The 12,323-nt window shown below is 34.3% G+C and overlaps 1 protein-coding gene and 1 pseudogene across 2 annotated transcripts; one reads left to right on the top strand and one right to left on the bottom strand.

The window, feature by feature from the left end:
* The first annotated feature begins 948 nt into the window (after positions 1 to 948).
* LOC143631059 (peptide methionine sulfoxide reductase-like) lies at positions 949 to 3,609 on the top strand (annotated as a pseudogene). Its single transcript, XR_013153282.1, has 2 exons — positions 949 to 1,293; positions 3,358 to 3,609. The product of XR_013153282.1 is annotated as a peptide methionine sulfoxide reductase-like (transcript).
* A 1,574-nt stretch (positions 3,610 to 5,183) lies between these two features.
* On the bottom strand, positions 5,184 to 6,697 carry LOC143632320 (histone-lysine N-methyltransferase, H3 lysine-9 specific SUVH6-like). Its single transcript, XM_077100873.1, has one exon. The coding sequence runs from the start codon at positions 6,695 to 6,697 to the stop codon at positions 5,375 to 5,377; it is 1,323 nt and encodes a 440-aa protein (XP_076956988.1). The 3' UTR covers positions 5,184 to 5,374.
* Positions 6,698 to 12,323: the final 5,626 nt, after the last annotated feature.

Consider the following 12,323-nt stretch of genomic DNA (forward strand, 5'->3'; position numbering starts at 1 on the left):
TGTCCAAATCTGCAGTTTTAGTCCAGTAGTTACATGTTTGCAAATTTCGTACTTGTAGTTTCATTTCACTTGCAATCAAACCCGAATTTATTAACCTCGTTAATTTTGGTCGTTAATCCATTTGCGTGCCCCTCACGTGACGACCAGTTTTGTCGTTTCTCTCTCTAAATAAACTTCATTCCTAATTCGCAAGCCCCTCACGTGAGGAGCTGGGGTGTATTAGGGGAAAAAGGAAAAAAAACAAGGAACAAAACTTCCCCTCACGTGAAGGGCACACTGATGGGTTTAACGACCAAACTTAACGATATCAGGGAATTCGGGTTTAACTGCAAGTGAAATGAAACCATATGGAAGAAAATTGCAAATTTGAAACTACTAGACTAAAACTGCAGATTTGGACAAACTAGAGGGACGAAAACCGCAGTTCACTAAAATAAGTATTATAATAAAGAAAGGGTGAAAATACATGTCTACCCCTGACTTAACGATTAAATTTAACGGGGTTAGTAATTTGGATGTAATTGGCAAGAACTGGGAAACGTGGAGGGTCCATATGCAAAAAATAAACTTTTTGGACTAAATTCGCATTATTTGCCAAACCACAAGGATGAAAATGGCATTTTACTCTTTTGGAAATTTTGTTTTCATTGCACATGTATTATTCATTGTATGTTTAAACATGTCACTTAATAGATGTTAATGTTATTAAACAGGTTCGTGATCGTGTTTAGTATAACAAGTCATCGTGTTTTATTATGCCGTGTGACCGTGTCTTATTATATCGCGTCCGACATATTATGAAAGCCCTACACCGATCCAAAAGAAAAAAAAAGTTTCTTATCTTTTAAAATTTGTCTAAAAATGAAAAAGTGTACATTTGAGAAACTTCTATTCCTACATAAAAAACGCCAACCTCAGCACAGCCACAATCACCACCACAGAAAACTAATGAGCTGGTTAAGCTGGCTAGGGTTCAGCTCAAACCACACCCATGACCCCAGGGCTCAAGGTCCGGACGACGACCTCCCATCACCCGGTCAACAATTCGCCCAATTCGGAGCCGGTTGTTTCTGGGGCGTGGAGTTAGCCTTCCAGAGGGTTCCGGGTGTTACCAAAACCGAAGTCGGTTATACCCAGGGGCTTACTCATAACCCCAAATACAGTGATGTTTGTTCGGGTACCACTAACCATTCGGAGGTTGTTCGGGTCCAGTATGACCCCAAAGAGTGTAGTTTTGAGAGCTTGCTTGATTGTTTCTGGGAGAGGCATGACCCCACCACACTTAATCGTCAGGTCAGTACTTTAATTATTGAAATTGAGATTAAATTGTAGATTCATTTTAGGGGTTTTTACTTTCTGTGATGCTCACAAGCATATTCTGTCCATGAAGACTGTTAATTTTTGAAATTACAGTTAAACTAGAATGAAATTGAGCTAAATTTATTGGGAGATTGTATTATTATTATTATTATTATTATTATTTAACAATTATGGCCAAAATTAGCAAATTTAAGCTAAATTGATATGGAATTGTGCCCTAATCGTATGATTTTCAGTAAGAATTGTAGATAAACTTGTACACATATATGTATGTAAAGCAATCCTTAGATTTTCTGAAATTTGTGTATAGACTGTAAACAAACTGAACTTATATGAACAGGATTATTTGTATACATTTGTTTAACTTTCGTCGAACTTTAACCGAGCACTCTAGCAAACAAAAGGACACATTTTTGCTTGTTAAGAAAGTGAACACTTTTGTGTTTGTTTGTTAATGTCCTAAATTAATGTAAATGAACATGAATATTGCTAAATAATATATATCATATATATAAAATGAATAATGAACGAACGAGGCACGCTCATGTTCATTTCTTTAATTAAATGAACAAAATTTCTTGTTCATGTTTATTCATTTATATAAATGAACTAATTTTTTTGTTCATGATTGTTCGTTTATAAATTAACATAAATAAATGAACCCCCCCAGTGAACTGTTCACTTAAGTTCAAGGTTTAAAAAGGCGGAAACGAGCCTCGAGGCGTGAGCCTCGAGGCGGACCAAGGCGTAAACCTCGAAACATAATTAAAAAAATAAAAAATATATATGATCTATAAAAATCACACTTTTAATACTAAAAAATTAAAAATGTATATATAATCTAAATTAATAACGTTAGTTTTATAAGTTTTATGTAAAATTTTATAAGTTTATGGATCGAATATAAACTAGTGAAGATAAATGGGCTAAATGTTAAGGTACACACTAATTTTACACTTTTTATGTAAAAGTTTACAACTTTTAGAGACTAAATGTAAACTTGTGTTAGATAGAAGGTTAAATCTTAAAATATCGATACTTTATTAAACCTAAAAGGCTAAAACGCTTCCTCACGCAGCTTCTACTTATTCCTGCAGCCACTCTTCTTAAGTTTTGGTAGGTTTCCGGCATGTTTCCGGCACCGGAATTAGCCGTCAGAAGTCGAGAAGTGCCTTGTAGCTCTATTAATACCATATTCAACAAAAAAAAGTCCAAAAATAAAAAAATTTGGCATATTTTTACAACTTCTAGTGAGGCTTAAGCCTAACCGCCTCGGACCGCCTCACAAAGGTCGAGGCTTAGGTTTCAATATACCCTTATGAGGCTAAGCCTCTAAGGCGTTTTTCTACCGCGGCTGCCGAGGCGTAAGCCTCGAGGCGCGCCTCGGAACGCCTTTTTAAACCATGCACTTAACATACGGCTTATTTACATTCATATTTGTATATAATCACATACCTGTCACTGGCGAAGGATAGTCCCCTGGCCCCAACCCCCTCCGTTCTTTTCCGCAGTAGTGTAAATTTACCCGTTTTCGTCCGACATTTTTTATACGTAGTGTAAATCTACCCGTTTTCAACCAAAAATTTGATCCCGGCCCCCATCCGTTTACGGTTTTTTTAATGTATATTTTCGCTTGGCCCCCTCGACATCTTCGTCCAAGCTTCGCCACTGATACTTGTATCCTAGTACTAATTGGCTTGTGGAGAAAGGGTCATTTTGGTAATATATACACAAGCAGATGAAAAGACAGTCCCCTTTAGGAAGCTTTCTTGTTTTGAATTATTTCACGTTGCACAGTATGAATATGACTAGAAGCGCGTGTTTTGATCAATTCCGTGATATGATACCTTAATAGGATACTTTACATTAACACTGTGTTCCCGAGTTTCATTTCGTGAGGGCCGTAGATTAATATATAAATATTAATCTTACAGTGTGCGCAAACACTATTTACATTTTAAATCTAGTGAACAATTTTTTCGTAGATATTTTAAAATCTTGATTGTAAATATTTACATTCTTTGTTGATCATGGTAGGGGAATGATATTGGAACACAATATAGATCTGGGATATACTTCTACACACCCGAGCAAGAGAAAGCAGCAATAGAGTCGAAGGAGAAACACAGCAAGAAACTGAACCGGAAAGTGGTAACAGAGATCTTGCCAGCTAAGAAGTTCTACAGGGCAGAAGAGTACCATCAGCAGTATCTTGCAAAGGGAGGCCGATTCGGGTCCAGACAATCTATTTAGAAAGGTTGCAATGACCCTATTCGGTGCTATGGCTAATATGTATGTACGCGTTAAGATGATATATATACTATTTGTGTGATGTATACTATATAGTATGTATAAATATCAATTCATAGATTTTTTTGTATTACAATACCTTGGATGTTAAGTGAACACTGTTATGATCTTTCAAAATGATATAATGTTGAGTCGCGATTAAAGAAAATATGGTAATGTTTGACAATGTTTATATCTAGGTAGTTAAATACTCAGTTCGCAAAGAGTGTGCCTGTGTTCTAGTTCAGGCTTTTTTAGAGCTCACACAACTTTTTGCCGGTTCAGGGGCTAAGCACCCAATGCGGTTTTGTTGACTATTAAACCTAGATTACTTCACAATAGTAAAACCATTCTACAAGAGCTGTACACTGTTGTTTTATCAACTTTTAGTTATTAGTTATTGACTAATCACATATGGTCCAAACGAATTACGCATCTCAAATGTAAACGCGTATCCAGACGCCTAGGGAAACATGGTGTAGGCACCATTATTAACCTTTTTAGCATGGATTGGGAAGATCATACTCGAGTTCATCGCATGGACAAACACAGATCGACTCGCTTAGATCACTTGAACCTTAAGCTTTTCTATATGATACTGCACATATTGGCCCAACAGCCAAAATCCTCTTTAACAGATTTGAATGATATACGACCTCTAGTCTCCGACTGAATAAATGTAATCAATTAGAAGTCAACACACTTGATTGCTGGATCAACCATTTAAAGACGGTGAATGTTGTTGAATTTCATTGAGCAAGAAACAAGTTGGGAATCTCCCAATACCGAGAAATTGTTAAACAACGGTCTAAATTTAGTAAAACAAGTTAGGAATCTTCAACTACCGGCTATCCAACGAATGGAGTGAATTATAGGGTTGATCAACCAAATAATGACAAAGAATGTTGTTGGGCGTAATTTAACGAAAAACAAGCTGGGAATCTCTTATCACCGAGAAATATTAAACACGGTGCTAAATTTAGCAAAATATAAATACTAGCCATTACCACTAAGAAATTTAGTAATAAACCGTTCTTACGATTTAAGATTGATCTTAACCTCTATTGAACAGTTAATCAAATAGACCTTATATGCGAAAAACATAATTTAAATTTCTGTTCATGTTTCATAGGTTAACTAAACTAATCATCATACAAATATGTACATATGCAACTGCTGAAAAAGGTATGTTCACCGTCATCATGGAGTGACTATAGCATGTTTCCGGACATCATGGAGAGAGTTGTAGGATAGGTTAACCATGTAACGACAAGGTTTCCGGGGAATAATTATACAATGACAAAATGTTGCCAGATCTGTGCTATGTTAGATCATGCTATTCTCATTAATTGCGAACAATCCAAAGTATATGTATAAATTACAACGTATGTACCCCCTAAAAGCGTATTAACACAGGTCGGTTGCTTCAAGTTCTGCTTTGGCATCATTGTTTTGTAGGTTGAAGCATAAAAGAGAATTTCATTATTGTTTTAGAAGTCAAGGTTAACTCACAACTTATATACCGTTAATCGATTAAAAAATGGACTATAAGGCAACTTCATAACTATATATTTATGAGGTCAAACAAATGATTGACTTGTATATTTCAATAACAAATGGCCCATAACTAGCTATTACAAGAGAACTAAACATGCTAACTGTAGTTCTTAAGAAAAAAAAGTTACAAATACTGAACAACAGACGGGTCGCTAAACTAAAATCCAGATTCAAGCGTTTGAAAGGAGCAGAGATGGTAGAACTGATATCAGTAGCTAGCATTCAACATTCGGTGAAGTGCAGGCTGCCCAGGTACTCTATTCAAATGATACTTGAACATAGTCTTGCCATCTTCATTTCTATGTCGTGTATAATGAATCGCAACATACAAACCATCATACACAAACACCTCATCCTTACCAAATTCAAGCTTCTTAATCACTCGTATTACAGTTCTCTCATCCATACTGTTCTTCAACGCCAGATTCCCGCGTTTAAGTTCTTGATCTTCTGGTGGCGATTTAGGCCCTAAGAATTTAAGACCACTATGACCACCATGACCACAGTATATCAACGTATCAGCGGATCCGGTCTCATTTGCGTACCGATGAGAGTCAACGATACTTATTGCCAAGTTTTTTCCTTCAATCTTGGTATAATCAATACCCGATTGAAGTTGGCAGTGAAGACCGATCATCTTAAGCTGTGCCCGGTATTTGAACTTATCCCCGATTTTTACACCACATATGGGGCCTAAGCTCTTTACAGGCTCCATCCATTTGAGCATTTGTTTCGTTATTTTGACCGCTTCCAAAGGAACCCTCCAGTTACCAATCTTTTCCCCGTTTATCTTCATTCGGTTTTCATCCAAAAGTTGGGGGTGGACTTGATCAAAGACATTCATTGCTTCTTTGATCTTCTCACGGTTCTTGTTTTCCTTTTGTGAGGCAGTAGTTGTCGTGACTGCTGATTTTTGGGCCTTGCCTTCTTTTCGCCTTTTAGCCTCACCATCTGAGACAACATTTTCAGCATTCTGCAAAGGCTTTCCCCTTGATACATGAACGGTGGTGGTGACCTTTGACTGTTGGTCATGGCCCGCTGTTAGAGGGTCCCAAAACATAACCTTTCCAGCGGGCTTCGAGCTGGATGAAGGTTTTTTTCTGCCGACTTCTGGTTGCTTCTTGCTTTTGAGTTTGTCTTGCTCAAAAGATTGTGAATTCAATGAACAATACTTAATGTTAACGCGCGAGTTGATCTTCACATTAACATCAGCGTCTGCACCGTTTAAAGGCTGCAACGGCTTCCTCACAGTTACAGTGGTGGTGACTTTCGGTTTGTGCGCACCACCACTGTTTAAACTTCTGGGATCCCAAAATTTCACTTTACCACTTGGTGGTCTTGTGCCAGTAAAATCAGTGGATCGACCAAATTTATTCGGCCTCAAGTTATCCACATCTGAGTGAACATTTTGAACCGTTTGCACCACCAGGTTCGGTCTTTTCAGGTTCTTGTGATCACGATCGTTGGAATCCTCATATGATCGCTTTCCGGGAACAATTGGCTCACACACGTTCTTCTTCGTAAGCTCCATTTTCAAAACCTGAAACGTTAATTTAGCAAGAAATTAATCAGAATCCTAACAAGACTGTTAAAATACACGCGTAAACAACAGTTGCAGATTTAAAATTTTAAAAAAATTAATACAACACAAGAAACCCTAATTTTCACAGATTTTTAGTTTCTAACTGACCAACAGCAAAGTATACTGATGAACTATCAGTTTGAATCGAATAACAGATTTACGCAATAAATTCTCATTATTAATCAAGCAAGAAATAACAGATTTGTACCTAATTTTAACAGATTTCAGTTTCTAACTAACCCGAACAACCAAATATCGAATCAATGAAAATATTTATGATATAAAACTGATTAAATCGAATCAATGATAAGATTTACGATATAAATTCCACATAAATGCTTTTCAACGCTACAATTAATCAAGCAAGAAATGACTGAATTAACGCAAAACTCATCGCAATTCAAAATCTTCATCGTCTGCATGGAGTAAACTTGACGATATACACGATTATTGATAACCGATTTCAACGCATTAACACAATTACACCAGAGATAACAAGTTATCAATTGAATCGGTGAAGATTAAGCAACATTTCATAATAATTCGTCAAGATACGAATGCATCAAATTTACATAAATCGATTGCTTACTTGCAAATGTGCGTTGGTGGATGATATTGTGAGTGAGGATGATGGAATGCGGTTACAATGCAGTGAGTTAACCAGTTGGAGTTGTTGCAGGTCTTCAAATGCTGGCCTATGTATTTATAACCGATTTAAAAGTTAATTAAGCTAACGGCTAATTAAGCTTGGTTTTCATTTTCTTTTTCTATTTTTCATTTTAGAAGTATATTATTACATTATTATTTTAGATTTCGTTATATTATGTTAAAATTTAAAATCCGTGTTATTGGATTACATTATGCTTTTAAAGATTGCGCAGTTAAATACCTAACGGATACTTTTTAAAATTTTTTAAATGTATGGTTAACGGCTACATGTAATTAATATTTAAATTTCATAAGATGTGAATTTTAGAGTTTTACTCAACAATAATAAATGCATGTCCTTTTTTGTGATTTTTATGTATTTCTTTTTACCTCTACTAAAATCACTAAAAATGTGATTTCTCATAACGACATTAATAAGTATCAACGACGCCTAAAACCGACTCTCGACTCGAGAATGTCCGCCTGCGTCTTTTGTGAGTTTGTGATAGGTGTTGGCCCCTCCAAAATTTAATTGAATTTTAAGTATTATTTTTTTTTTCAAGTGTGTTCTTTTTAATATAAGAAAACTTGTGAACTTTTTAAAATTTATAAACTTGTTACAAACTTGTAAACTTTTGTAGACTTTCAAAATTAAGATTTTTTTTAAGACTTTGAATAAATCTGTAAAATTTAAGAATTTTAATAAATATTAAGAATTCATAAAATTTAAGAATTTGTATCAAGAACATATTAACTTTTATATAAATTTCAAATCTTCAAAGTCTTAAAATCAACTAACTATTAAGAAATTTAGAAAAATATACCATCCTTCAAGAATTGTTTTACTTTAAATACAACTCATTCCTTACATTTTTCTTTAGATATATGCAATGATTATAAATATATACATTATATGCAATATGCAACTGTTCCTTTAAAAATTTGAAAATTTCTTTTAATTATATAAAATTTAAATATATTTAACTTGTTCATTATATAATATTTAGATTGAGTTGCTTAATTTTTATTTATCTGTATAAAAAACTAAATAATTTTAATTGTTTTTCTAACTACAAGCAAAAATATAGATTTAGTTAACTGAGAATAAATTTAAATTTTGGCATACCAAGTTTCAAAGCGATGTATGTCTCAGGTCCCATATTTACGAATACCCAAATTATTGTCATGTATTAGATGCATCTTATTAGTTTGTTTTTTTAAATTACTCGTTCAGATTATCAAATACATGTCTCATAATTAATTTTTTTTCCTATAACTTTTTTACGCTATGCTATTAATAATTGTGTAATTATATACCTAGTAGACACATTTTAAACTTTTGTAAATATATAGTTACCGGCGACATGTAATTAATATTTAGATTTCTTAAGACGTGAAATTTAAAGTTTTTACTTAACAATAAATTCATGTCCCTTTTTGTGATTTTTATGTATTTCTTTTTATCCCTATTAAAACATCAAAAATCACGTGCTTTCTCATAAACAATAAGTATTAAGGATATCTAAAAGTGTCTCTTGAGCGTGTCCGTATGCAGCTTTTGTTAGTTTTTGACAAGTGCGGGCCCTTCCGAAATTTAATTTGACTTTATTTATCTTCTTTATTATTTATATTGAGTTCTTTTTTATATAACAAAAATTTGTAAACTTATTTTAAAATTTATACTTAATATAAACTTGTTAACTTATTTTATAATATATACTTAATATAAACTTTTAAACTTTTATAGCTTTCAAAATCAAGATTTTTAAGACTTTGAATCAATTTATAAAATTTTAAAACTTTAATAAATATTAAGAATTCATAAAATTTAAGAATTTGTATTAAGAACATGTTAACTTTTTTTATAAATTTCAAATCTTCAAAGTTTTAAAATCAAATAATTATTTAAAAATGTAAGCAAATATACCCTCTCAATTTTCTTTATATAACTTTAAATACAACTCATTTCCTACAGTTTTAATGGTTATAAATTTATGCATTATTCCTAAGATGAAATATTCCTTTAAAGATTAAAATTTCAAAATTTGAAATTTCCCTTCAATTTAATAAAATTTAAATATACTTAAGTTGTTAATAAAATAGTATTTATGTGGAGTTGTTTGTTTTATTATAAACTATATATTAAAGGAAATCTAAGTTGTTACAGAGATTTTGATCAGGTCCAATCAATGGTTGTCATGTGACAGCCACTAAGTTTTTTTTTTAATATCTTAAAATCTGTTTTAGTATTTAGTATTTGAAAGCAACAAAGGTAACAAAAATGAAACTTGTCATGATAGTAGTGTAGTATTGTAGTGAATAGCAGAAAACGTGTTTCATCCTCCACACAACTGGTTTTCTAGTTTTTTATTGGTTTACATTTTGTTTTTGTTTTTTTAAATAGAAATATTTTAAATAAAAATAGTTTTGTGTTTATAGATTTCTTACTAAATAAAGTAATGAAAAAGTAAGGTCGTGTGGTGGTGAAATTATTATAACGTACTATGTTTTATTTGTATTTGAATCATGTGACCGGTGTGTCACAGCCCCCGTCCCCTATACCCCGGGTTGGGAAGCCGTGAACATTGATTGGTGGTATCGGTGTTTATTAAATTATTTTGCAGCGGAAAATTTCATCAGAACCGTAGTTAGGAAAAAGGATCAGAGTTATAAAAACACCATGATTATTATATTGATAAACCGAGAATTTAATCCCTTATAGGGTTAAACCCTAATTGACAAAAAAAAAACACGTTTCTTTATTCTGGTGACAAGCCACTTATTTAAGATGGAAGCCCGCAGACATCATTCCTTTGTCTCTAACAAGTCACCTGAAACATGTTTAAAATATTTGATCAGCAAAAAATACTGGTGAGTACATTCATTTGTAAATGACACATTTTTACAGTTACAGCATTAAGATGTTTTTACACTTGCTGCTTACAAATTACCGAAAGGTACTTGTCACTCGACCGTATCTTTGACTGTGGTCATATTACTTATTGGCTAACACTTGTCCAATAAGTAACGTGTAATAGCCCAGTAGGCAAGTCTTGTATACAAAACCCCACAATACCAATAGTAACCATCCTGTAAGTCTACAGAGACTTAATCACTGTAATGTATTTAAAATACTTTTTAAAAATATATTTGAAAATATTTAGACCATCTGCCATGAGTTTTATAGGTTTTGAAATTATCATGACAGTGTCGGAAAAAGAGTTGTCTCACGCAAATGTGAGTGGTACAAAAACTCGAATGTCTCACCTTGCAGGTTTACAATTAAAGAAAGCTTCCTGGTATTAAGAACCTAGGTTAAACACAATATAATATAACTAGATTAGTATAAAACCAATAATCATAACGATAATCACGAGAGTAGAAACTTTACACGGTGGCACAATGTCATACCTTAACAGGCAGAGCTTTCGGATTCGTGTATATAAGCTTCTTTCGATCGGATAGGGTATCGTTACGACAACTCGGTATTATACTATCTCTTAATATTGTGAGTATGTGTGTGTATTCAGAGAAAGAAAGAAATTTTGTGCGAAGAAATGAAGTCCCGTCACCTTTCTATTTATAGCAGTTTTCGGAACCCATCGCGCTACGCGATGGCCATAAATAGAAAGCCATCGCGTATCGCGATAAGTCATACAGCTATGTCGAGTCAGCCCTAGGCGTGCTCCGTGGCACGCCACGTGGCAGGCTACGTGTCCTCTGCGTATCCTCCACGTCGCGGTACGCGATGGGTAGCTATATCAGCCTATCGCGTATCGCTATGCCGCCATATTTATCTGATAATTTCTACGTCATCGCGGTACGCGATGGGAGACAAAAATACTAAGGCGGCCCTTAAGCGGCTCGCGGCGATGCGAAGTGCAAAGTGCGCCATCAAAGCGCCAATCGCACTTCGCCCGTGCCCGTGCGCGTGCGCGTTCGGGTGCTTCGCACCCTCCTCTAGGACCACTGGGTGTGATATACCTTATAAGAACATTAACATAGAAATTTCCTTTCTTATAAAGAGCTCACTAGTTTTATCATCTAGCGATGTGGGACAAGAAACTTACAAACCTATTTATACTAAAGTGGTTCCATCTCCATTTCTTTCTTCCACCAATGTGGGATGGAATTTCCTTCTTCCATTTCCTTACTTCTTCCTTTTATTTAATTTTTGGTTTGTTATAGTCTCCCCTCCTTATTTTGAATCTCGTCCTCGAGATTTGGTTGGAATAATTGTGGGTACTTCCGTTTCATTTCGGATTCCAATTCCCAAGTATATTCTGGTCCACGTTTTGAATCCCACTTCACTTTGACCAGAACTATTCTTTTATGCTTGAGATTCTTGATCTTTCTATCTTCAATTTGCAAAGGTTTCTCAACGAATTTCAACTTTTCATTTACCTTTATATCTTGAAGGGGTACTTCAAGTGTTTTGTCAGCTAAACATTTCCTTAAGTTACTTACATGAAATACATCATGTATACCTGACATTTCCTCTAGTAATTCTAGCTGATAGGCTACTGGTCCAATTCGTTTGAGAATTTGAAATGGTCCAACAAATCATGGACTTAACTTTTCTCTCTTACCGAATCGGATTACTCCTTTCCATGGAGATACTTTCAGTAGCACTTTGTCTCCAACTTGAAATTCCAATGGTTTGCGTCGATGATCCGCGTAACTTTTCTGACGATCTCGTGCGGTCTTTAATCTTTCCTTAACCTGATTTATCTTATCAGTACTTTCTTGTATGATTTCAGGACCAGATAATTGTTTTCCTCCTATTTCTGCCCAACATATTGGTGTTCTACACCTTCGTCCATACAGGGCTTCAAATGGGGCAGCGTTAATGCTTGTGTGATAACTATTATTATAGGAAAATTCTATTAGTGGTAAATGGTCATCCCAATTTCCACCAAAATCTATT

This window comes from Bidens hawaiensis, unplaced genomic scaffold (assembly GCF_021521415.1).
Source record: "Bidens hawaiensis isolate Kalapana, Puna unplaced genomic scaffold, B.hawaiensis_p1.1 tig00000512_1, whole genome shotgun sequence".
NCBI lineage: Eukaryota > Viridiplantae > Streptophyta > Magnoliopsida > Asterales > Asteraceae > Bidens > Bidens hawaiensis.

Coding starts and splice junctions, on each gene's coding strand:
- LOC143632320 (XM_077100873.1), bottom strand. CDS start 6,697: ATGGAGCTTACGAAGAAGAACGTGTGTGAGCCAATTGTTCCCGGAAAG.